General features: G+C 61.8%; 7 protein-coding genes across 8 annotated transcripts; 4 read left to right on the forward strand and 3 right to left on the reverse strand.

Moving 5' to 3' along the window:
• Positions 1 to 2,916: 2,916 nt before the first annotated feature.
• On the forward strand, positions 2,917 to 6,115 carry JDV02_002546 (uncharacterized protein). Its single transcript, XM_047983581.1, has one exon. It carries the CDS (start codon positions 3,488 to 3,490, stop codon positions 5,438 to 5,440), a length of 1,953 nt encoding a protein of 650 aa, XP_047839553.1. The 5' UTR covers positions 2,917 to 3,487; the 3' UTR covers positions 5,441 to 6,115.
• Positions 6,116 to 6,154: 39 nt separating this feature from the next.
• On the reverse strand, positions 6,155 to 7,838 carry UTP5 (Small subunit (SSU) processome component). The gene has a single exon (XM_047983582.1). It carries the CDS (start codon positions 7,548 to 7,550, stop codon positions 6,315 to 6,317), a length of 1,236 nt encoding a protein of 411 aa, XP_047839554.1. The 5' UTR covers positions 7,551 to 7,838; the 3' UTR covers positions 6,155 to 6,314.
• Positions 7,839 to 9,208: 1,370 nt separating this feature from the next.
• On the forward strand, positions 9,209 to 9,538 carry JDV02_002548 (uncharacterized protein; the record flags this gene model as incomplete). The annotated part of the gene is made up of 1 exon (XM_047983583.1): positions 9,209 to 9,538. One exon carries the CDS (start codon positions 9,209 to 9,211, stop codon positions 9,536 to 9,538), a length of 330 nt encoding a protein of 109 aa, XP_047839555.1.
• Positions 9,539 to 9,995: 457 nt separating this feature from the next.
• Positions 9,996 to 14,993, forward strand: BDF1 (transcription initiation at TATA-containing promoter protein). Of its 2 annotated transcripts, XM_047983584.1 has the most exons (3): positions 9,996 to 11,111; positions 11,187 to 13,599; positions 13,658 to 14,993. In XM_047983584.1, the coding sequence occupies exons 1-3, from the start codon at positions 11,002 to 11,004 to the stop codon at positions 14,018 to 14,020; spliced, it is 2,886 nt and encodes a 961-aa protein (XP_047839556.1). In that variant the 5' UTR covers positions 9,996 to 11,001; the 3' UTR covers positions 14,021 to 14,993. The 2 variants fall into 2 exon arrangements, with proteins under 2 accessions (XP_047839556.1, XP_047839557.1); XM_047983585.1 differs by having other exon boundaries at positions 11,187 to 14,993.
• Positions 14,994 to 15,573: 580 nt separating this feature from the next.
• On the reverse strand, positions 15,574 to 17,141 carry JDV02_002550 (uncharacterized protein). The gene is made up of 2 exons (XM_047983586.1): positions 16,946 to 17,141; positions 15,574 to 16,858 (listed from the first exon to the last, which is right to left on the reverse strand). Exons 1-2 carry the CDS (start codon positions 17,002 to 17,004, stop codon positions 15,883 to 15,885), a joined length of 1,035 nt encoding a protein of 344 aa, XP_047839558.1. The 5' UTR covers positions 17,005 to 17,141; the 3' UTR covers positions 15,574 to 15,882.
• Positions 17,142 to 18,547: 1,406 nt separating this feature from the next.
• On the forward strand, positions 18,548 to 21,136 carry JDV02_002551 (uncharacterized protein; the record flags this gene model as incomplete). The annotated part of the gene is made up of 2 exons (XM_047983587.1): positions 18,548 to 19,418; positions 19,498 to 21,136. Exons 1-2 carry the CDS (start codon positions 18,721 to 18,723, stop codon positions 21,134 to 21,136), a joined length of 2,337 nt encoding a protein of 778 aa, XP_047839559.1. The 5' UTR covers positions 18,548 to 18,720.
• A 123-nt stretch (positions 21,137 to 21,259) lies between these two features.
• ARP1_1 (centractin- actin- protein of the dynactin complex) lies at positions 21,260 to 23,427 on the reverse strand (the record flags this gene model as incomplete). The annotated part of the gene is made up of 2 exons (XM_047983588.1): positions 21,260 to 21,892; positions 21,963 to 23,427. The coding sequence occupies 2 exons, from the start codon at positions 23,425 to 23,427 to the stop codon at positions 21,366 to 21,368; spliced, it is 1,992 nt and encodes a 663-aa protein (XP_047839560.1). The 3' UTR covers positions 21,260 to 21,365.
• Positions 23,428 to 23,565: the final 138 nt, after the last annotated feature.

Here is a 23,565-nt window from a genome sequence, read left to right on the forward strand (position 1 = left end):
GAGACTGGTCTGGTCTGGTCTGGTCTCTGCTCGACGCGGCGCCTCTTCAGGACTCGCTGCAGGTGCAAACGCAAACGCTAATCATGGGTAACAAGGTACCTACAGAAACAGTACGCACACGCGACATTGGCAACAACAACGTCTCGTCTGTCCGCCCGTCGTGGGCCCTCGGTTGCTTGCTTGCTTGCTTGCTTGCCTGCTTGCCTGCTTGCCTGCCTGCTTGCTTGCTTTGCATGTCCCTTCCCCCTGGGCGGCCTCTCTTCTGTCTCGCCTCTGCCCGTCTCGTCTCACGGGCGAGACCGACGACGACGACTCGGAACCGTCGACCTTCTTGCGTCCCGAGAGTCGCCCGTCGCCAACGAATGGGCGCATTGCCTTGCCGCCTGCTTCAGCAGCGTCTCTGTCATTTCCATCACCCGCGCCAGTCAGCTGAGGCCGCAGACACCCGAGCTCAAGTGCCGCGCCCGGCAACCAGGCACGTATCGCGCTCCACGAGACAGACAAAGTCGCCGCCTCGCAGTCGCATCAGCCCACGCCCGTCTGTCTGTATGCCTGCCTACCTACCCATGAATCAACTTGGGCGCAGCATGCGTCAGACAGCATGCAGGTATCGCAGCCAATCTCGGCACCCAAGCCAATGTCGTCGCCGCTGCGTGCTCGTAGCACTGCCGCTCTGTGCCTGTGTACGGCTGGCGTCGCATGCGTACGAACCTGTAGTTTCGTCCCATCTAGTATCCGTCCTGTGTCCGTAGATTGCGATGCTCTGCCGGCATGTGCATGCAGGGCGCGCCGTCTCGCGGTGCCACACGCCGTCGTCTTGTCACGGATGCCGTGTCACTCTCCTTCCCTTCTCTTTGATTGTGCCCGGCGCATCTCCGTCCGGAACCTGCATCGAGATCGCGTCTCCAGTCGCGAGGGCCGGTTCCTGGCGATCCGCCAATCTAGCCACGCATGACGGCAACTAGGGCCACGCCAACGCGGATGCCGGCTTCGCGCCGCGCCTCTCGTGACGCCGGAAGGCGACGGCGGCGTCAAGCAAGCTCCATCAACTTCGACCTCCTCGTGCTCTTCTGCCCCTCCTTGATCATAGTGATCGTGCCTTGTCGTCCAAGCTGGGCGCATGAGGCTCATTGTGTTCCCGGGCGGAAGCACGAGCCAGCCTACGGCTCGGTCTGCCGCGGTGGCGTTGTGTGGAGATGTCAGTGTCAAGTGTGGAGAGCAGGCGGCGGGAGATGGCGGAAGGCTAGAGGGGCGAACTGCAAGCACTTCAAGAGAGTCTCTACATGTTGACCTTGACAATTAAATTGGTGAGGCACATTTGACCAGTCGGACTCCGCACCAGTATGGTGTCACGCTGTCCTCCGTCCGTCTAGGAAACGAAGTGGTGAAGACGATTGGCACGCAAGCTACACGACGGCCCACGGTGGCGTGTCGGCAGTCGTGTTGGAACACCAGCATGGGGCCCACCGTCCAGCTTGGAGCGCATGCTTCGTAGAGTGGCCGCGGTTACTCATACCGCCGACAGCCACGAGGGAGTGGCGGGAATCCCAGATGACGGGACGGATATGTTGGACGCGGGCATTTGGTTTATACCCACCAAGGCCACGCAGTCCAGTCCGCGCACGAGACGTGGCTGGCGGAAAGCCATGCTCGCCATGAGGCGAAATGAGCTGGCGGCTCAGTCGCAGCTGCAAAGACAATCGCACAACGAGACGATATCGGCTGCAACGACCGCGCGCAATTTATGACAGAAGGGGAAGGGCCTCGCAGTATTGACAAGATTCTATGCATTCACATCATCGATGAATATAGGGTAGGAAGGTTGTCGACGCGGCATCGGACTGTAGGAGGATGCTTCCTTGGGTGTGCCCTCGCTTTGCTGAAGCCAACGAAGCGGTAACTAGGCCCTCTTCCACTTAGACGGGGCCAAAAAAAGGCCAGAGACCCTTGGATCATAAAATCGAAGCCAACGTCGTCTGCGAGATGCAAGATTGACGTAATTTGCCCGTCCCGACTCGCAGTGGCGACTAAGATTGCGGAGGATCTCGACTGAGGACAGAGTCGAACCGCCCAGTTCCTCACCGTCTGGCCTCTCCCAACCAACGTGATGTGATGGCCTTGCCCCACGATATGCCACCTTCCTGTCCAAGACCTGTGCTCCCAGTTCCATCAACAATCAATCATTGTCGGTGAAGCCAGCCAGCCTGCCAGCGTCCACCGACCACGGTGCGGTGGGATCACTAGCTGCTGACGCGGAAGGGTGCCGGGACCTGAAAGTGGTCGACTATCGACCCTGGCCGGGCCGCAATTGGGCGAGACTGGGTCTGCCGAGTCCCCCGAACCCTGAACCTGCAGGTAGGCAGCAGGTGTTTGTTTGTTGGGCCGCCCAGTTGTCCGTTGTCTTGCTCGAAACAAAGGGCGGGCGGGCGTTCTACCAGCGTCGAAAACGGTGGCGTCCATTCCTCGTGGTGGCACCAGCGTTCGGTTCGGGAAGCTCAGCGGGCAGCCCCAACACCACCGGGCGGCGCGCACCCGGCGAACAATGGAGAGACACGGCGGCCTGTTTCGGCGGCCGGCCGAGCATCTCGCGAGCGATCGCAGGCAATGATGTCAGCCCACCGGTAAAGGGCCATGGCGAGATGGGATACGGCATCTGCCATGTATGATTGATGATGATGGTCGCCTGACGCTGGCGACAGAGTTTACGCCCAGGGCAGGCACAATGCCCTGAGAGTGTGCAGGATCGGCCAGTGAAAAACGGCCGCCAGGGACGTCGGCGTACCGGCACAGTGCGAATTAGGGCCACCATGTGAGATCCATGGATGCCCGCCGACGCGACTCGTGCCTCTTCTACTAATAAGCTGCTGGATGCCCTAGTCTGTACGCAGTGCAAGCTGAGGGCCGCCCTCGCCCCGCGTGCGGCACAGTGCAGACCACGTTGCTTTCCGCTCTCGGACTGTCCCTAGACCTAATCTGCACCCCACCACGATAGTACTGCCCCACTCCACTGGCAGAACGACTCAAGTCCGCCATGATTGCCATTCATCGTGAGCGGCCCAGGCCGGGCGGTCCCCGTTCAATAGACTGCCCAGCGCCGTTAGCTGTTATTTGTGCCCCCTGGCCTGTTTTCGCCTTGTGCAAGATTCCATCGTCGACCGAACCGCTGCTCGCCTCGTCCACCGCACCGCACCGCACCGCAACGCAACGCACTCGACCCTCGTCCAACGTCCAACGTCTGCAATTTGATTTCCGTCCGTCCTGCCGACGCCGCCGCCGCCGCCGCCGCCGCCGCTTCGACGCAGAAGCCACCGATATCGCCCGAGCTGAAGCATGACCGCTGTGTAGCAGCTGGAACCCCCTCCTCTCTCTCCACCATTGTTGCGCGACCCAACAGAACGGGCCCCCTTTGGTTGTTGAGACTTGACGGTGGCTGTGACGACGACGACGACGACGACGACGACGGGGCAGCACCGCGCCGTCCGCGACAATGAAATCGGACGAGCCAAGGCGGCGATTCGCCCCCGTCCCCCTTGAGACAACCTTTCAATCCATTAAGAGCGGCCCCCAGCACGAGCAACAACAACCACCGCAGCCGCAGCCGCAGGGTCACATTGGGCCGAACCCAGAGCTGACGCCAGAACCCTCGCCTCGATCGCTGTCGCCGGCAATTCCCGACCTGCCGCTGCCGCTGCAACCACCGCAACTGCACCTGCTACAGCATCATGGGCTCGCACCGCTGCAGAGACGGCGCTTCAAGCCGCAGCTGATCGAGACGTCCAGGCGCACCCACCGGGCGGGCGACCCCGGCCCCGCTACTCGGCCGACGGACAAGACTGACATCACCCCCTACACGAACCACATCTACGTGGCAAGGCCCAAGCCCCGGCGGAAGCGCGGGGACTCGCAGGATGACGAGCCGGCCCGTCACATGCCGCCGACGCGGCGCGAGACGGAAGATGAGGGGGTCAAGGAGTACCTGCTCGAGCTGGCCGGCAAGGAGGCGGCACGGCAGATCGAGGAAGCTGCGCTCGCTGCCTTTCCCAACAGCCGGGCCCGTGAGGGCGGCGTCGCCCATTTCTACTTTCACGAGAGCTCCGGCAGCGATGGCGCCTCGGACGACGCCCCCGAGGACCACGGCCAGAGGCTGCGTCGCAAGTCGTCGTCCAATCTCGGCTTGAACTGGTGGCACAGGCACATGCAGGAGCATGCCGAGCAGATTGCGGAGGACCGAGACGACTACGACTTGCCCATGGGCGACGACGAAGATGACGAAGATGCCATCATGCTGCGAACCGATTCCGACCTCGACCGCATGGACCTGTCCCTGCCCCCGGACCCGTTGTGGACCACGACCAACAAGCTGGACCCGGATGACAGGCGGGACTCTATGGCCGAGATGCAGTCGCTGCGCCGGGCCGTCAGCCCCATTGCCGCCGACCCGCAGCACCACCGCCTTTTCGGAGGTGACCGGCAGGCCGACGCCTGGCCCGCCGCAGACGGCCGAGCGCCGGAGCCACGCCCCGCGCCGGGATTCCTCGCACCCGCCGACCCCGGGGCCGGGCGCCCATTTGCTTCATTTGGGCTGCAGCCCGAAGATGTCAAGCTGCACCTCATGCGACAGGCAGCGTCACCGCCGATGCTGGGCAAGGATCTCACGTTCCGCAGGTGCCCGTCGCCCAAGCAAACCAAGCTGGAGACGGACCACCCCTTTGTCGAGCATGGGGGGTCGGTGGAGAAGAATCGGGACACGTCGGGTCAGGGCGGTCTCTGGAGGGGCTACTGCTTCCGTTCCGAGTCTAACACCGACTTCATCGTGCCGGCGGACCTGCACCCCGCGCCCATGATGGTCACGCCGATGCCGCCGGGTACACCCGGCGAGCCGCCCGCGTACGAGTCGTTGAGCGAAGAGCCCGGCTCGCTGTACGCGTCTTCGTCCAACAACAGCTCCTCGGGCAGCTCGCCGCCGCCGCCGAGCCTCTGGCGGGCCGACCACCACCAGCGCCGGGCCAGCAGAGGCGGCCAGGCGGCGGCCAACAAGGGTTTGCACATGCTGCACGGGCTCGACGAGCGTCTGCACCGCGAAAAGACGCAGGCCGAGCGTGACGAGAAGATCCTGCACGAGTTTGACGATGAGTTCGTCACCCAGGTGTACAACTACCTATCCCTCGGGTACCCGGCCATGGCGCGGTCCTTTGACGAGGAGCTGTCCAAGATCACGCGCGTGAGCGTGGAGGAGCTCGGCCGCGACGACGAGCGGCAGATGGCAAAGGGCCACATGCTCGAAATGCGCCTCGACGACAACCCCGAGGAGGCCAGATGTCCGCGCTGGAGGGCCCTCAAGACGTACATTTACGAGTGGGCGCGGCAGCACCCCAACCTCGACAACCTCGATCCGCTGGCCTGGGGCGTCAGGGAGCGGAGGGGCAGCTGGGCCATTTGAAGCAGGTGTCTCCTGCTTCCTCGCCTCGATGCGAGGCTTGGCCAACAACGTCTTGGCACATACCAAACATTTATATCCATCATATTTTCCCTTTTCTTCTTCTTCTTCCTCATCTTCTCGGTTGGCATATGGTCACCTTGGATAGCGGGCGTTTCTTTTTCTTCTCCCATCCTACCACCCTTTCTCACAGGTTACTCTGCCGCGGTACTTGGTATCTAATGGCTTTAGAATGCACGAAATTGATGTTCTTCATGCGGCGGCTGCTCACGTCTCTTGCGGCGGCGACTGGGGAGGGAGACTTGTCCATCTGCATCATCCGGTTGCGGGGGCGTTGTTGCGATTCATATATTTTTACTACCTGCTTTGGCAAAAGGAACAAGAGAAAAAAACAGAAAGGCTGTTTTGCGGCTTGTTGGCCGGCGCGGCGTGTTGGATGGATGTTCGGTGGTGGTGGGGGATTATCGTCGCCTTGGGACCGTTGAAGCGTGGCATGGGCGTGGGCGTGGGAGGCGGGGCAGGTTATCATCATCCATGGGAGAGAGGTCGCGCAGAAGGAGACGTGCGTGCGTGTGATGATGCGGTGGCCCTGGAGGTGTCCGAGGCACGGCAGCCCACGGCCAGGTAGACAGACAAAAGACGATTCAAAGCGATACAAAAGAGAGAACACATTCAAGCACCTCACCACTTCAGACCTGCGACAGTGAGAGACATGTCCCCATCATGACCTGATGTGCAGGTATATGCTTGTACGCCTGGTATCAACTCGCCGTCGTTGTATTTGCACAGCCCGAGAGAGAATCTACAAGATGAACCAACGCCGAATGCAGTGCCCGTCTTTCTCCCACCACCCGCCGTCCTCCCCGCAGCCCGCTTTTCACTTTCGTTTGGAAAAGGGCGAGCGGGCCATCTTTTGCACCTTGGACGGCGGCGCCGCGGCCTCGACGTCGCTCTCCTCGTCCTCGCCCATCGACTCATCCACGTCGTCGTGGTCGACCTCGTCCTCGTCGAGCGGCTCGTCGCCGTCCTCGCCCTCGCTGTCGTCCTCCTCGACATCGTCGTCGTCATCGTCTTCCTCGTCCTCGGAGTCGCCTACGACCCCGTTGGCCAGGGGGCCGGTCTCATCCTCGTCGTCCTCTTCGTCATCGCTGTGTTGGTTCCGTCTCCTCCGGGGTCGTAGCGCGCCGTTGGCCGGCTCCTTGTTGTCAGACTCGCCCTCCACCCAGATGACATCCTCGTCGTCCTCGCCGGCGTCGCCCAGCTGCGGCAGGGCGGAGCCGCGCTGCATCTTCCGCCGCAGGTCCATCTGGCCGTCCAGCAGGTCCAGCTTGCCTTTGAGGGCCAGGAGACTGTTAAGCCCCTTTGCCCGCTCGGCGAGCACCTTTTGCAGGCTGCTCAGGCTCTGCACCACCTTGGGCTGGGAGGCGAGCGCGCCGCCGTGGGAGACGAGCGTCCACTGCACCCACGTCATGAGGTTGCCGGCGCGGCCAGGCCGCCGGTACAGCCGGGCGGCCAGGCTGGTGAGGAGCGTGCCGGCGAGGGAGCTGTCGATGCGCTCGATGGTGTTTCGGATCGTCGTCAGGTCGGTGGTGTGGAGGCAGGACTCGAGGAGGTCGGTGTCGTCCGTCTTGAGGGCCTGAGTGAGGACCGTCGTGAGGGACTGGTGGGAAGGGGGCACGATGGCCGTGCGCGGGCGCTGGACGGCGGCGTTACTGCCGGCGGCGCTCGACTGCTGGAGGAGCGCGGGGACGTCGATGGCGCCATTGTCTCGTAGGAGTTCGCCGAAAGAGGGTGACGTGGGCTCACCATCCGACTCTTCGGGGTCTGCACCGTCCCGGCCAGCTGGCTTGCCATTGACGGCGGCAGGGGCGGGCGCGGCCTCCCCGTTGGTCTTTGCGGGCTGGTCCTCCTCCTCGTCATCCGACAGGTCCTCGTCGCTGGGCTCGTCCGAGGAGATCTCTATCGTCTCCATTTGCGAGCTCTGGATGGCATCGGTGTTTGACACGGAGGCCTTGGCCTCGTTGACCGTGGCCTTTGTGGGGACCTTTGCGCTCGACCGGACCGCGGGGGCGGCCAGCTTGGCCGGCGCCTTGCGCTTTGTCGACATGGGCATGGGGAGGCACGAGAGCAGCGCGTGCTCGTGAGACGGCCTGCCGGTGGTGTAGGGGTGTGGTGGCGACGGAGCAAAGGGGAGGAAGCCCGTTTGCGATGCCTACGGGGTCGTGAAAGCAATTGACGCAGCCGCAGAGAGAGTGATTGGCGATGAAATCTGCTCTCGGGCGGCTTGCAAAGGTGTTGGGCTGCTTGCGATAAGCCACGAGAATGGGTGGGAAAATTTCACGGCGGCTTCACCACGATGGATCAACTTTTTTTTGGGCCGGCCGACCAGGACGGGCCTGGCTGGTTGGGCGTGCGCTGCGTCCCCACAACGTCAGTCAGTGGAGGATGTGGATGATAATCTGGCGATAAGGAGAGGAGCGTCAGGTGAGAAAGCACGTGTTGATATGAGACACGAAGGCGATGGCTCATCCGACAAAACCACCCACGCCAGCTCTCGGCTGCGGACCACCACCACAAGCGTGGTGGGGTGGCTGCATCTCTAAACTTCAAGTTTCCAGGCATCCCGGTTCGGGGGGGGGGGGGCACATTTGATGAGCTCATTTTTTGATGCTCCTCTGCTCTCTCTGATCAGGGGACGCGAGGCTACGATTGCGACCGTCCCAGGCGATGGAGTTGGCGCATGCGTTGATTGGGTGCCTTGCATAGCGGGACCCACCCAATCCCAGTGGCTGGGGGCCGCTTCCGGCGCCTGCTGCGAAGCGACCGGGCTACCCTACACTGCGCCGCATGCGCTGCGTTCCGGTGGTGGGTGGTGCCAGTCGATGGCCCATGTCGCGGAAATTTGCTGATTGGCGAAGTGTGAGGGCACCGAAGCGTAGGGGCAGCACATCCAGCGCCGCCCACCGCACCGTGCATGCGCCTCGGTAGAACGATTTGCATCGCGTGCGACAGCTGTCGCGTCGCCCATCCATGATTGATTGATGCAAGGCGAGGCGCGTGCAGGCAGGTTAGTAGGTGGAGGTACGTAGTGGACTCGAGAGACAGAGTGGAAGCCTCCATCCCGGGGTTCCGGCGACGGGCAGCAGTTGCAGTTGCACCAGTAGACGCGCCGCGCGACTGTCGGTGCCCTGCCTGGGCCGCGAGACGGCAGCCATGCTGGTGTCGAGACTTTTCTGGGCTCGCGCGTTCGTTGCGCACCTGAGGTGCGAATGGCTCGAGCGCAAACTTGCAACACGCCCTGCCTTGTGAGGGGGACTATTCTGCTGTATTACTGCTTCGCACGCCACCACCGTGCGGTCATGAGCAACTTCTGGCGTAGCGTTGGGGCGCGCGCATGTGAGTGAGGCCCGCTAGTCTGCTAGGAAGCCATTCGCCATTACACGACAACAAACGCGCGGAGAGATGCTTACCTTTTATGGGCACTGGCCACCGAGTACGTTCAGTATTGAGATGAGATGATGGGGTCAAGGCGCGACCTGCTGCTCGTCTGAAAGTAGCAGCGACACAGCCACCTGTCAAAACTCGCACGCACGCTGCTGTTGTCTCGTTCAGTTCACACGACTCCGAGTAATAGGCGCACGCGTCCCCCGAGCCTCCCTCGTGCGACCAGGCGGGTTCCTGGTCCCTCGGGTGGAGCGGGTCGCGTCGCCCAAATCACGCAGCTTCCATGCGGTTCTAGGGTCGTGCGCTCTCGCCGGCGGGTGAGTCCGGATGGGGAGCTGTGGCGACGCGAAGGAGGAGGAGGAGGAGGAGGAGGAGGACGACGACGATGAGCACGACTCCCCCAGACGGCTGCGGGCAGCCGCGGTCGCACGAGTCGCAGCTGCGGCACGTCGTTTGCGACCAGCCGGGACAGGACAGGACAGGACAGGGCAAGGCAAAGGAGGGCAGCGCTCGCACGGCACGGCACGGCACAGCAGGTCAGGTCTGGCGGCGGTTGTCGCTCGCTGCTGGGACGATGGTGCTCCATGTGAGCCGAGGAGCGCTGCTTTTTTAAGTCGCGACCCTGGCATGAGTGGCGGACTGAGGATGCAGTGTTGAAAGCGCCTCGGGAAGTCGTGTCGCATCGGGCGTGCTGATTGATTGATTGATTGATTGATTGATGCATAAAAGCATCTCGCTGGCACTGGCCAGCATGGCGCGGATCGAATGCATGCACTGCGGAGGAGGGTTGTGTGCGATTTTGTGTGTCGGGTTTGTTTGCAGCCGCCAGGCCAGGCCAAACCAAACCAAATCCAAGCCCAGCCTCTCTCTCTGCAGGCCTGCCGCCGTCCCAGCCTCGTCCCTCACCTGGGCCTGGCTCACGAGCCACGCCCGCCACAAACCCCGTTAAGCCGTTTCGCCCCGGCCACTGGCGCCACCCCACTCCGGCCACGTAAAATTTCCCCCCCTGCCCCTCAGCCCTTGGTGCGGCGCCCCGATAAACCGCACGTCCAACGCCCGCGCCCGGCGCTGCACTCTCTCTCTCATAAATACCTTCGCGCCGCCGACCGGCCAAAATTCACGGATCGTGCACGCGCTTTTCTTTCGCCCCCGACCCTACCCACCCCCTCCCTACCTCCGGCCCGGCCAGTACCCCTCCGGTACCTCCTGCCCGCCAGCCAGACCACAGCCAGATAACACTAATTCCCACCAACGCCGCACGCGCCTCCTGCCAGCGCGCCCAGGTACCCAACGCGTACCTACCTTCCGCCTGCATCGCTCGGCCACTGCCTGCGCTACATCGCCCCAATAGCAGTACCTTACTCAGCATTCGCTGCTTGAGGCCGCAACAAATCGCATTCGCCCTTGCGCGCATCTACTGCTCCGCGTCGCGACCAACCATCCATCCCATCGCGCCCGCCCGCCCGAAATCGCTGCGCAAAGCTCAGCAGCATTTCTTTTCTTACTTGCAGCTGCCGCAAAAGCGACAACCGTCTTCTTCGGGCCCGTCCCTCCGCCGCCGCCGCCTCACGCGCCGTCACCCATACTAAACGCGCCCGCCTTTAGGCTCCACCAGAGCTTTACCACTCGCCCGCCCGCGCACACGCACGAGAGCTTCACTGCGCCTCGACGTGTCGCTCCCTGCCTAGGCTCCCATCCCAACCGCCGGGCCCGAGCTCAAAAGGCTGCCCACGGCTGCGCGCCCGCCCGCCCTTTCGTTCCGCCGGCTGCCCAGTCACCTGCGACGACTTCGCCGCACCCCAAAGCACTCGCCGCCGGCTGCCACCGAGTCGCATTTCTCAGTGCATCATCGCCATCTGCATTGAAGCATCAGCGCATCAGTGCATCATCGCACCTGCCCGCCGCTGCGCATCCCGCACCTCGCCACCGACGCCTGCACCCGCCCGTGCGCTTAAAGGCCCACCTTCGCTTCTTCTAGTCGCGTTGCGCCGCCTCCCAACTTAAACCTCTTTTCACCTGCGCGCCGTCCGGCGGCCCACTTTCGTCTCGTGCCGATTTCATGCCGCGCCGCGCATCCTAAGTCCATCAACACTGCTGCGCTGCCATCGCGAAACGCAATCATGGCCTCGCCGGGTCCCGACGCCCCCGCGACAGAGGCCAAGTCTCCCGCACCCGTGCCTGCGCCCGCTGCATCTGCCTCCGAGCAGACGCCCCAGCCTGATGTTAACGGGTACGTCGTCGTATCTCTTGCGTCCGTGCAATTCTCTCTACCATTGACTTTGCTCGCTGACACGACTTTGTGCAGCCATGTTCCCTCCGAAGAACCTACGACGAAACCCCAGCCAGACTTGGCGGTCCCGTCTGCCGCCGAGCATCCCGCCGAAAAGGATGTGCCCTCGCCCTCGCCTGCCGAGTCCCCGCAGCCTGAGGCCGAAAGGCCCTTGCTGAACGGCAACGGCTCGACGGGCGAGCACACCGAGGCCAACAAACCCGCGGCCGACGCGGACGCGAAACCTGCTCAGCCCGAAAGCTCGGCCGCGAGCAAGAGTCCGGCGCCGAAACCCGCAGAAAGCCCCGCGCCGGCGCCAGTCGAGGACCTGCCCAAGGCTGTGGCTGATGAAGAAGCGCCCAAGGCTGCGGACCCCGGACCTAAGGTTTCTTCCCCGCAAGCGCCCGATGAGCCTGCAGCCGCCCCGCTTCCCGCTGCGTCTGAAGATGTCGAGATGGCCGACTCTGCTCCGGTCAAGGATGAGCGCGCAGAGCCTGCTTCCCAGGCCGCCGACGACAAGTCCGCACCTGCATCTCCAGTCGCCAAGGAGCCCGCTCCTGACACAGAAATGACTGACTCCCGGGTGGAGGACCCAGCCACCGCTAAGCCAGAACACGTTGACGAGCCTATTCCTTCGCAAGATGCTGCCGCCCTCCCGAGCTCCGAGGTCGACCTGGGTCCCGCTCGCATGTCTCAACTCGCCATTGAAACCGACGATAAAGACACATCTCTTGACGTGTCCATGACGGAGGCACCCAGCACCAAGGTGGCCCGGGAGCGCGAGGAGGACACCACCGAGGAACCTGCGCCGAAGCGCGCGAGGACAGAGCCCAAGGAGGACGAGCCCGCAGATAAAGAGACATCCGCGGCACCCGCCGATGCCACGGGCGACGTCATCAACGCCGCCCCTGACGTACCACTCCTCGACATGACGGCTGTAACTAGCTTGACGCGGTGGACCGACGCCGACACGAACGCTGCGACCATAACCCCCTTTCAGCGCCGCGAGATCCGCAAGGTGATTGGCCGCGTCAAGAAGACCAAGTCGGGGGGGCACTTCCGTGACTCGGTCCAGAAGCTCTGGCCGCAGGTGTGGGAGGGTTATGCCGCGCGCATTGAGAAGCCCATGGACTTAAGTGAGGTTGACCGGTCCGTGCGGGACCCCAACAGCCTCATCGCGACCTGGGGCGACTTCAAGTCCACCCTCGCCCTTATCTTTGAGAATGCCATGGATTTCAACGGCCCGGACCACACCATTACGGCCGCGGCTGCGCACGCCGTGAAGCTGGTGTGGGAAGACGTCGTTACGATCCCGGCCGAAGAGCCCGTTAAGCCCAAGGCGGTGCCCAAGCCCAAGCCCGTGCGTGAGTCCCGGACTGTCTCTAACGCCGACGCTGTCGCACGGCGACAGTCTGCTGGGCCGGCGGGCAGCCCAGACGCGCCCGCTCCTGCCGCCCCGACGCAGGAGGCGCCCGTCGACCGCCGCAGCTCGACAGCCACCGACGGTGACAGGCCCAAGCGGACCGTGCGGGCGCCGAAGCCCAAGGACATCGACTACACCACGAAGCCATCGCGCAAGAAGCTCAAGCCGGAGCTGCAGTTTTGCGACGAGGTCCTGACAGAGCTGATGAGTCCCAAACACCACAACATCAACAAGTGGTTCACGGAGCCCGTGGACGCCGAGGGCCTGGGCATCCCGTCGTATTATAGCGTCATCAAGAAGCCGATGGACCTCGGCAAGGTGCAGCGCATGCTAGCTGGTGGCGACATCTCGAGCTTTAAGGAATTTGATAAGAACGTGCGGCTCGTGTTCGAGAACTGCTATAAGTTCAACGGGCCTCCGGAGCAGGGCAACCCCGTGTCGGGGCTCGCCGCGCAGCTCGAGGATCTGTATGTCGGTCAGGTGAAAAACAAGGACTCGTGGCTGGCCAAGCACGCCAAGTCCAACGCGCCGGCAGCGACGGCCTCCAACGCCAGCGACGAGGACGAGGATGAGGATGAGGGTGACGACAACGCCGCGCAAGCGGCCGCGGCCGCCAACAAGGACATGGAGGAGCTCAAGGCCAGACTGGACGAGGAGACGCAGAAACTCAACGGTTTGCTCCTCAGCGGCAACCAATCCATCATCACTATGCAGCAGCAGATTGTGCAGACGGTCCAGACACTGGTCATTGAGGCAGCCCAGAAGGCGCAGCAGGCCCGTGTGAAGCCGGAGAAGCCGGCCAAGAAGACCAAGGCCGGCAAGCCCAAGGCTGCGGGCGGCGCAGGTCGGAAGTCGACAGGCGGTGGCGGCGACAAGCCCAAGAAGGCTGCCGGCTCCAAGAAGGCCGCCTCGAGAAAGGACTTGTCGCCCGACGAGAAGAACCAGATTGCCAACGCTATTAACGACCTGGACTCGCCGCACCTCGATCAGGCCATTGACATCATCAAGCACGACACTGGCCAGAATGTAAGTGGATACGTACCGTTGATGTGGGCTGAATTGGGATACTAACTTGATCCAATAGGAGAACAAGGACGGCGAATTGGAGCTGGACATTGACCAGCTCAGCAACGCGGCGTTGTTCAAGCTCTGGGACCTGTGCAAAAAAGCGCTCCCAGGCTTCGGTAAAGACTCAGCCGCAGCTCCCAATTCGTCGCCAGAGGTTAACCGGGCCGCCGCCAAACAGGCTCCTAAGACGGCAGCGAAGCCCAAGAAGAACAAGCCCATGAGCGCCAAGGAGCAAGAGGCGCGGATCGCGGAGCTCAACGCCCTTCGGCAGCTGTACAAGTCGGGTCAAGAGCCTGCGGACGCTCAGAAGGTGGCGCAGACGCCCGTGGCCATGGATGCTGCCGATTCGAGCGATGACTCGGACTCGGAGGAGGAATGAAGAGACTGCTGCGAGGAACGCTGTATGAATATAAAACGACATGAGCAAGGAGCTGGCGTTGGTGGGTTTCTGGACTTGATCTTGGAGAGAGAGGGGGAGGGAGAGGGAGAGAAGAGGATAATCGCCGGGCGGTGGCAGACGCGAGTCGTGCACCACCCGTACGCGGCGTATTGGCGGGCGCAAGCCCTCATTTGGGCGGGATGCGGATGGCTCTGCCGGCGCAGCTGGTTTGGCTTCGGTTCTTTTGGTCAGCAGGCCTTTTTCCATTTCGCTTTCCTTGGCTGGGCCCACACGAGTCGTCGGACATGGTTCTGACGGTGGGAGCAAAAGCACTGGCACGGAGTTTGGTCGAGAGGCGGCCGGATGGGGAGGCCCCGTCGGGCGCGGCCATTGCCGCTTCGGACTGGAAGGGCGCGAGGTTAGCAGTGGGCGCCTCGGACAAGCAGCATCTGTAGGGTTGAATGTATTATACCACCAAGAGCGTCACGGTGCCTACGATGCTGTGTTGTGCGTTGCAGCGTCTCGACGGCACGGCACCGGAGGAGACATGTCCATTCATGGCACCATGTTCAGATGTCGTGCGGCTTCTCGACAGCCACCTTTTGTGGCTGGCGGCGTGCCACCATCGTGGTCAGACGGAATGAAGGCCAGGTCCAGGAACCTGGGTTCAGCAAGTATTGTTGCGTAGACCGCAGTTGTCGACCGCGTTGTCAGCGACTATTGCTGCTGATCATGGCCCGCTCATCCTCCTGGAAGAAACATGTCAGCATGCGTGCCGGATGAGATGAGGAACGGGCAGCAGCAGCAGAAGGCAAGGAGGCAGGAGGAGAGGGGTTTCACCGACCAAGTTCCATGGCTCGGCCCCTCCTCGAGCAGCATGTCGAAGAGGGGGGGGGGGGGGCAGCCCGTTGGAGGTGCATAGTAGTCGCCTTGAGCATTGAGCATGCAACGCAAGGGTCAACTGAAGGGTGGGTCGGTAGTACCTAGTAGTGGCAGCGTATTTGAACTTGTGCCGTGTTGCTGCCATGGAAATTTTTACCCCCATGGGAGTTGGTGATGAGGTGAATGACGAGATGGAGGATCGAGGCGAGCACGTCCGGGTGATGTAGTTGAGGAGGGAGGGAGGGAGGAGCTGGGCGGTGGTTTGGTGGTGGCACGTTGGTACAGTACGGAAGTACCTGGAGGGAGGACGGGCAGGGGAGCAACCGGATTGTGGGGGCACGCCCGCCCATTCACCCCCCCCCACCAAATAAATGGTCAGGGTCAGGTTACGGTACGTACCGGCATCGAGGAACGGCGACGTAAACACCTCGAATGTATTACTTCTTGCACTACCTTACTCCATGCCTATATTCGTACATCGGGACATATTTCCTCCCTTTCGGAAACCCAAAATTTCACTTTCTTTTTGACACAAGTGGCACGGAAGTACGCAACGAGGACGAGAAGAACCTGCTTTCTGCGGGTACTTATGCGAAGATGACGCCGCAGCTGTCCGTCAATAGACAAGAAGCAGGAGATGCCCGCCGGACTATTCAGACACATATTTAAGCGTTGGATGGAAATACAAAGTCGCTGATTGTATATACATGTCAGCTTTGGCCGGCGTGAATGTCCCATAGTTCCTCATCTCTGTGCTAGTATATGCAGTGCACCGCATGTATGCCTGCCTGCCCTCTATATAGGACCTCCGTCTATACACCCCCATGCCTCCTACATGCCCTCTACACCAAACCCCACGTATACTCCATCAGCATCATGTAATGCCCTCTGCAGCTTGTCTATACCAAACTAAAGGCACACCACTCACACCACTCACCCTGACGCCCGCCCGGGCGTCGCGGGCCTGCTCAAGCAAACTTTCACAAGTCCGAGACGGTCGGCATGGGCAGCCTCCTCCTCAGGCGCGCACAAATCTCGACGTAGTCGGGCTCCCCCTCGGGCGTCACCACCCCATGGCGCACCATAAAGTCAATCAGCACGGCGCACACGTTGGGCTTGAACTCGCCGCGGCCCATGCGCTCGCGCACCTCGGCGCACCCCATGAGCACAAACTCGTCCACCTCGCCGTCGTCCGGGTTCGGCCGCGGCCGCACCGTCGTCGGCATCTCCATGTCGTACACGTACAGCACCTCGCCGTGGAACAGGCCCGTCCGCGGGTTGCGGTTCGCCAGCGTCACCGTCCCCGCCGCGAGCAGCTGCAGCGGCGGCGACTGCCCGTCGCCCCGGTCGCCCCGCGCTGCCGTCAGGGGTGGCAGAAGCAGCTCCCGCGGCAGGGACGCCTCCTCGCCCGCCTCGGCGACGATGCACTCCCACGGCGTGTCCGAGGCCTTGACGCCCCCCGCGACCGTGCTGTCCAGCATTCCCGGGTACGTGAACAGGTTGCGGCTGCGGCGCGCGACCCAGATGCGCAGCTCGTCCTCGGCCCGCGGTCGCACGTAGCACGTCAGGTGCGCACCGCGCGTCGCGATGCCAAAGAGCGGCGCGGCGAAGCGCTCCACCTGCACAAAGGAGCGCGCCCCGGGAACGAGGAAGTACTCGCTGTGCCGGCCGTTGAGCGTGGGGAAGTCGCCGGCCGGCGCGGCGATGGCGGCGTCGACAGCCTGCTGCAGGGCGGCGTTGGCGTGCGCCGAGAGGGACGACGAGGACGACGAGCCCTCGTCAGACGGCGGCGGCGTGACGGAGACGGTGCGCGCGGCGTGGTCGACGGCGAAGAAGGCGGCCGGCCAGGGCAGCTTGGCCACCGTGTCCGGGTGGATGAAGCCGTGGGCGCGCGGGTCCGGCGCCAGGAGGAAGCGGTAGTAGGGCGTGTGGTTGGTCTCGAAGTCGAGCGGCACGCTTGGGGGGGAAGCGATCAAGGTGAGCTTGATGAGTTTGGAAAGGGGGGGGGGATGAGGCAAGTGTGGGTGGTGGACTGGAACTCACTTGTCGACGGCGGTGATGAGGTCCAGCAGCCGCACTGGCTTTGGCGCGTCGGTCGCCATGTCGGGGATTCGTCACCCCAATTAGGCTACATGTAACGGTGCGAGAAGAACCGCTGATGGCGGCCTGCCGCGGTCGGGGTTGATGATGGTGGTGGTGTTGATGATGATGGTAAACCAGGTGAGTGCCTGGCGCGCCTACGCACCAAAAATAGCTAGTGCGGCATACTAACTTACTAAACTAAGGACCGGGGGCATTGGCTTATTAGAAAAATGTACGACTCCTCTACGACTACCTTAGTAGGTAGAGATAACGGGCTCTACGAATAGTACTACATGCTCTTTGTTTCTATCCATCTGGATTCTATAGTCTTTATAAAGGGGCCAGGGCATGAGTTTACTTGGGCTGAGCCCTGTCGTCATATGCGCGCAGGATAGAGAGAGACTGTAGACAGGGGACTGATAGGTTACGTTCGCTCGGGACTGATAGATGCGAGCCGGTGCCTCGCCAACACGGGAGCGCCTTTCGGGCGACACAGCTTCTGCCCACCATCGCATCGGTGTCCCGACTGATCGTGCATGCCTGCAAGCCTCTCATCCCAATCGGCCGGGCAGGGCGCGAGGGTTTGAGAGAGAAAAGTTGAGATACGGGTTTTACGGGTAGGTTAGTATGCATGGCTGTATGACGTGCTTGCAATTCTCGAGTTTTGCAACAACAGTAGAATGGGATGAGCCATTAAGGAATACAAAGAATCACACTAGAGAATAAGGGTCTCGCCCTCTCGACAGGCCATGGTGTGTTGCATGACAACGCCCCGAAGGCTCGCTCAGCGAGTCAAGAATCTCGATGCTGTCTAGGATCATGCCAGCAACTTGGCTATCCCTGCCTACGAACGTACAGCTCTGGTTTGCCGACGGGTGGTGGGAGTCGGCCTGGAGGGGGCCCGTGCTAGTTCGTAGGACGGTCAAGGCCGAGAACCCGGAGGTGGAGGGGCTCAGGCGAGTTCCAACGACCGGTCTCGAGATCTGATATCCCGGTGCTCAACCATGCATTCATTGACCAGGCCAGGCTCCACCTGGCTTGAATACTAACTGGCCCCGCCACAGCACCCCAATAACGTTAGTTAACTAGCCGTCATCCCCTTTGCAGATGCGTGTCGACTCAACGGAAGGGGGCGGCTTCAATGACAGCCAAGGACTGCTTGTCGCCTCGGCACCGGATTTCTATTACATTTCTCTCCTTGAGTTTCTATATAGCCACGACATTGTTTAGATCTTTGGGCCTCCTGGGTCCCAAACACTAACTGTGGGACTCCAGTATAAGCATAATACTAGCTTGCGTCTGGCCCCCCCTGGTTGCTTGACGCTGCTTGGCATCGACCTGCCTGATCCACACCTTTGCGGCCTGGAACTCGCAGAAACTGATGAGCAAGATTGAGAATGTATCGCTGCGACGGGACTTCTTGGTACGGCGTAATTGATGCATTCTCATTGGGCCCTCAGTGGGTGATTATGAGCGCGTTCCGGTCAAGAACATGCATGGTAAAAGAACTCTGCGTGGGTTTCCATCCCATCTCCTCATGTTGAGATGGTGGGGATGTTACTTCCAGAGACGTTCCCTGCCGTGAACGTTTCGCCGGTTATAAGTCTTGGCCGAGATCTATATAGTTCGCCTTCCTTTTTTTTGTGTGTTGTTATAACCTTTTCAAACACTCCGTCTCTATATCGAGGGCTGCTTAAACGTTTCGTCTCTACATCGAGGGCTATAGTAGTCTCACAATGGGGGCGACTTGGCTCCTCCCGGCGCTTCTCATCGCCGGCGCTCCGTCGTACGTCCTGGGCGACGGCGTCGGCATGATTGGATTCGGCAAAACAATGTATCAACCCCCATGCACGTTTGCATGTCGCGGGGTGATCGCGAAATGTCAGCTCAGATGTACACCACCACCACCACCAGCAGGCCACGGCAGCTCGGCCGGGGGAGGCGGGCACTCAGCCTCGATGACGCCGCCCGAGTGCTACGCGAGCGACTTGGCGTTTATGCAAACGCTGGCGCTGTGCATAGACAGGTACTGCCCTCAGAGCGATGGCCCGACCCTCGGCGACATTGAAGGGTATTGGGGGACTCATCTGGCGACGGGGACGATCGCAACCGACAAGTTTCCGCCTGCCGTGAGTTACCAGGAGGCACTGCGGGCTGCGTTGATGGATGAGCGCAACGCAACAGGAGCCTCCAACGAAACGCAAAGTTCCAGTGGGGGGCATGCTCATAGACGACGGTCTATTATCGTCCCTCGGCATGGTGGACATGATGACATGGACGAGGTAGGCACGACACCGACCAACTCGTCACTCCCCATCATCAAGTCCGGAGCGCCGCTCAACGTGACGAGCTTTATACGGAAGGGGGACTGGCAGAAGCAGTACAACGGATTCAAGTCATTCGAGATCAACGAGACTGGACATACGAAATCCACGTAAGTCATGCCCCAATTGTCGTCCTCACTTGCTGCGAGACCAGAAAGGGGGGGGGATGGAGCTGACAGGCAAGTGAAGCATCATCATCGTTCTTGTAGCCGTGTTGCTACCCGTCGCCGTGTCTCTGGTCCGATTCGTCCCATCCCTCGCCCGCAGCCGCACATGGGCGTGGGCGAACTCGGTCCTCGTGTACCCGCCGCTCTGGGGCGACAAGCACCGGCAGCCAAGTGTGCGAGCCCTTGGCGGCGGATATGTGCCCACACGCGGGCAGTCGTGGTACATCCTGGTCCTCGTCGTTCTGAACGTCATCTTGCTCGTCGCCCCGTACCAGTACCTCCACCCGCAGTCCATCTTCCCCACGCTGCGAAAGATGGAAATCAGCACCATCGGGAACCGTGCCGGCGTCATGGCAATGGGCAACGTTGTTGTCCTGACACTGTTCGCCGGTAGGAACAACCCGCTCCTCGCGTTGACGGGGTGGAACTACGACACGTACCTGCTCTTCCACAGGGCTGTCGGTTACCTCGCCATCTTCCACACGGTCCTGCACTCGGTCATGCTGCTGGCTTCCTATAAGCTCTCCGGGAGATACGACGCAGAGGCGTCAAAAGCGTACTGGATCTGGGGCGCCGTGGCCACAGTCGCAGCATCCGTGCTCTGGCCAGCGTCCGTCTTGGCCGTGCGAAAGCGCTTCTACGAGGTTTTCTTAACGGTACACCAAGTTCTCGTCGTCATCATCCTGGTCGGGTACTTCTACCACATCTTGTACTGCTACGGCATGAAGTGGGGCTATGAGATCTGGTGTTACATCGCAGGGGGCATCTGGGCCGCAGAGCGCGTGTTCCGACTGGGCCGCATGGTGCTCATGGGCTGGAGGAGTGCGGCAGTGACCGAGGTCCAAGGGTCCGGGGGCGAATACATCCGCGTCGACATCGACGGGGTGTTTGCCCACGGCCTGGTCTACCTCTACTTCCCAACCCTGAGCTGGATGTTTTGGGAGAACCATCCATTCTCGGTGGCGTCGTCCATGTTCCATGAGAAGGAGGAGGAGGAGGAGGAGGAGGAGGTGCAGTCGAGTGGCACCGGGACGCCGACGACGAGCAGTGAGTCAACAAAGGGAATCAACAGCTCTCGTATACAGCTGCGCAATGTCACTTGCGAAAAAACGTCGGGAGGCCAGACATTGACGCGGCAAAGGGTAACAATAGTCATGCGGCGGCAGTCTGGCATGACGGCCCGCCTTGCAGCCCGAGTTGCTGCCGCAGCGGGGGGCGCACTGCGACTGCCCGTTCTCGTCGAAGGCTCGTACCACTGCACACCATCGTCCCAGCTGTCTCAATGCACGACGCTCCTCTGCATTGCTGGGGGCGTGGGTGTGAGCGCCGTCCTCCCGCTCCTGCACGAGCACGCGGCGGCGCGGCGTCGTCTCTGCTGGGGCATGCGGACGGCAAGCCTCCTGGACGAGTTCCGCGCCGACATCACGAGCCTGCCCGCGTCCGTGCAGGTAGACACGAGCGTCGGGTCCAGGCTGGACGTCGAAGCAATGTTGCGAGAGGAGCTCACGTGTCGGACGGACGGGGACCGAGGGCCGACGGGTGTGGTGGTTTGCGGACCGCCGCAAATGGCAGACACGGTGAGGAAGGAGGTGGCGAGGCTGGCCCGAAGCGGTGCGCTGCGTCGTGGGATTGTGCTTGTCGATGAGACGTTTAGCTGGTAAATCGTTGGCTGCAGAACAGATGATGACATTGCGGCTCTTCGTGGTGAAGCAATTGCTTCAATCATGGCAGCGTTCCATTGAAGTACGAAACAGGTCAATATGTGTGCATATTTCCAAGCTATGGCTTAAGATGTGCTCGTCGCAATGATGATGGGCAAATGCTCCAGAAACGAACATGAAAAACTCCTTGCCAACGGCCACCATACACGATCATCACCAGATCAAAATTTCAATATCGCACGTCCCTTCGCAGCAGAATCGCTCCTTCGCCGTCAAGCCCCGGACCGACCTTTGGAGCCGTCAAGATCCCAGCAGCGACGAGGTCCCTGGCCAGCCTCGCGATCAGCCCGTCGCACCCCTTGGCGGCCATGACGTCGATCGTCACCGGCAGGAACTCGGTATGGTTCGTGACGGAGCTGAAGACGGGAACCTGCCCGAGGGGGAACACGCTGTCGGGCGTCTCCGCGAAGACGGAGATCTCGCCGTTGGAGAACCCCAGGGGCGGCGCAGGCGGGTCGAGGTAGCGATTGCGGCTGCTGAAGAAGCCGGTGCTGTCCGCGTGCAGGAGGAAGCCGGATGAGCAGGCAAGGGGGTCGTGGGGGGATGCCGGAGGGAGAATCTTGTCGTTGAACCAGTTCATGAAGAGGGTCTTGTTGGCGAGAGCGTCGTCGCGGACCGAGTCGGGTTGCGAGTCTGCCCAGGCCCAGCGGACGAGAGGGGCGGGATCGACAAAGGGGCGACGGCCATCGTGCGCGGCTGACGCTTGAATGTTAGCAGAGAGGGCGAGTAGCTCGGGATTTTGAAGGGGGGGGAAGGGGGAAAATACCGGCATAGTCCTTGTAAAAGGGGTCGCGAAGAAGCTTGGTCTGGTCTTTGGTGATAAAGGCCGCGTACGTGAGGTGCAATAACTGAGAAATATTTTGTCCCTTTCCCTCTGCAGGGCCCGACGTGGCCCACTCTCTTTCAAGGTCCAAGGTCGTGGCCGAGGTATTCAGGAACAAAGCCAGGTCAGAGGCGAACTTTTTGCGCATCAGCGTGGCAGGGTCGTCGTCGTCCTTCTTGGTAGCGGTGGTGGTAGTAGTAGTAGCAAGGTCCAGCACGTACAACGTCTTGGGGTACTTGGGAGTGGCACTCCCTTCATCGCCGGCAAAGGAGGTGTAGTTATCGAGATACAGCGCCGCACAGGCAGCGTCCCAGACGCGCGGATCGCGCGCCAGGAAGCCCGGGGTGTCCAGCGCCGGGCTCAGCGGCATGACGTGGTCGAGGCCGACGAGCCCGTGGGACGGGCGGTTGCCGAAGAGGCCCTCGACGGCGGCGGGCCCGCGGACGGAGCCCCCCGTGTCGCTCCCGAGGGCGAGGTCGAGCCAGGGGTAGGAGGCGACCGACGCGCCCGCGCCCGCCGACGACGCCGCGCCGTCCTGGTAGCCGTCGCCGCGCGGGTTGAAGGGCGCGTGGTAGTCCACCCAGTCCGCCGTCGCCAGCTCCCCGTTGGCGAACTGCGACGTCTTCTGCAGGCCCACGATGACGGCGCCGGCCGCGATGAGGTTCCGCATCGCCGTGCCCGTCGCGCTGGCCGGCGGGTAGAGCCCGTACCACGCGCGGTTGCCGTTGGACTGCTTGACGCCGGCGAGGGCGAAGATGTCCTTGACGCCGATCCGGACGCCCGCCAGGGGCTTGCGCTTGCTGGGCGTGAAGTAGAGCCGCGAAGGGACGCCCATCGTCACGGAGGCCGAGGCGGGTACTTGGGCGGAGAGCGTCTGAAAGCGCCCATCCGGTCCCTGCAGGAGAGACTGGGTAAACGCCCCCGCAAAGTCTTCGTAGAGGCGATATGCCTGGTATACCTGTCCCGTCGACGTGTCGAGGAAGTATGGGCCTGACGGGATGCCGGCGCTCTGCAGGGGCAACACCGTCGACAGCGTGTCTGCCCAGTAGCTTCGCCGCGTGGCGGCATCGGCGCCCTTGGACTTGGTGGTGTCGAAGCCAGCGAGAAGGACCGTCTCGAGGAAGCCGGGCTGCCATACATCATCTCGGGAGGTCCAATTCGTGAACAGGCTATGGAGACTGTCCTCGGGGCATGGCTGCGCAACCACCGTCACGGGAATAAGTCCAGGTGCTTTCGAGTGGCTCTTCCACTCGACGCCGCCGCGGCCCCAAGGCTGACCTTGCGAGAAGGGAGAAACAAAGTAGTAGACGTCGTTGAGCTTGACCGAGGTTCCAGTATGTTCAAGGGCCCCGAAGACACCGGCAACCAACGTTACCAGTAACAATACTACAACTTTCTGTGTTGCCATTTCTGGCAAATGATTCCTTGAACGAGAGATGTCGATCGTGCCTACAATACCAAGTACTCCGTCCCATGTCAATACATAGCGCGCGCGGCTTGGGGACGTCCATGGCTTTTTATGGCATTTTCGGGCGGGCAAGTATAA

Source organism: Purpureocillium takamizusanense, chromosome 2, assembly GCF_022605165.1.
Source record: "Purpureocillium takamizusanense chromosome 2, complete sequence".
NCBI lineage: Eukaryota > Fungi > Ascomycota > Sordariomycetes > Hypocreales > Ophiocordycipitaceae > Purpureocillium > Purpureocillium takamizusanense.

What these genes read in the sequence shown, in the direction of transcription:
- JDV02_002550 (XM_047983586.1), bottom strand. Translation starts at nt 17,004, where the DNA reads ATGGCGACCGACGCGCCAAAGCCAGTGCGGCTGCTGGACCTCATCACC. An exon ending in CTCATCACCGCCGTCGACAA is followed by an intron (nt 16,859 to 16,945) that starts GTGAGTTCCAGT and finishes TTCCCCCCCAAG; the next exon opens with CGTGCCGCTCGACTTCGAGA.
- UTP5 (XM_047983582.1), bottom strand. Translation starts at nt 7,550, where the DNA reads ATGCCCATGTCGACAAAGCGCAAGGCGCCGGCCAAGCTGGCCGCCCCC.
- JDV02_002546 (XM_047983581.1), top strand. Translation starts at nt 3,488, where the DNA reads ATGAAATCGGACGAGCCAAGGCGGCGATTCGCCCCCGTCCCCCTTGAG.
- BDF1 (XM_047983584.1), top strand. Translation starts at nt 11,002, where the DNA reads ATGGCCTCGCCGGGTCCCGACGCCCCCGCGACAGAGGCCAAGTCTCCC. An exon ending in CCCCAGCCTGATGTTAACGG is followed by an intron (nt 11,112 to 11,186) that starts GTACGTCGTCGT and finishes GACTTTGTGCAG; the next exon opens with CCATGTTCCCTCCGAAGAAC. An exon ending in AGCACGACACTGGCCAGAAT is followed by an intron (nt 13,600 to 13,657) that starts GTAAGTGGATAC and finishes TTGATCCAATAG; the next exon opens with GAGAACAAGGACGGCGAATT.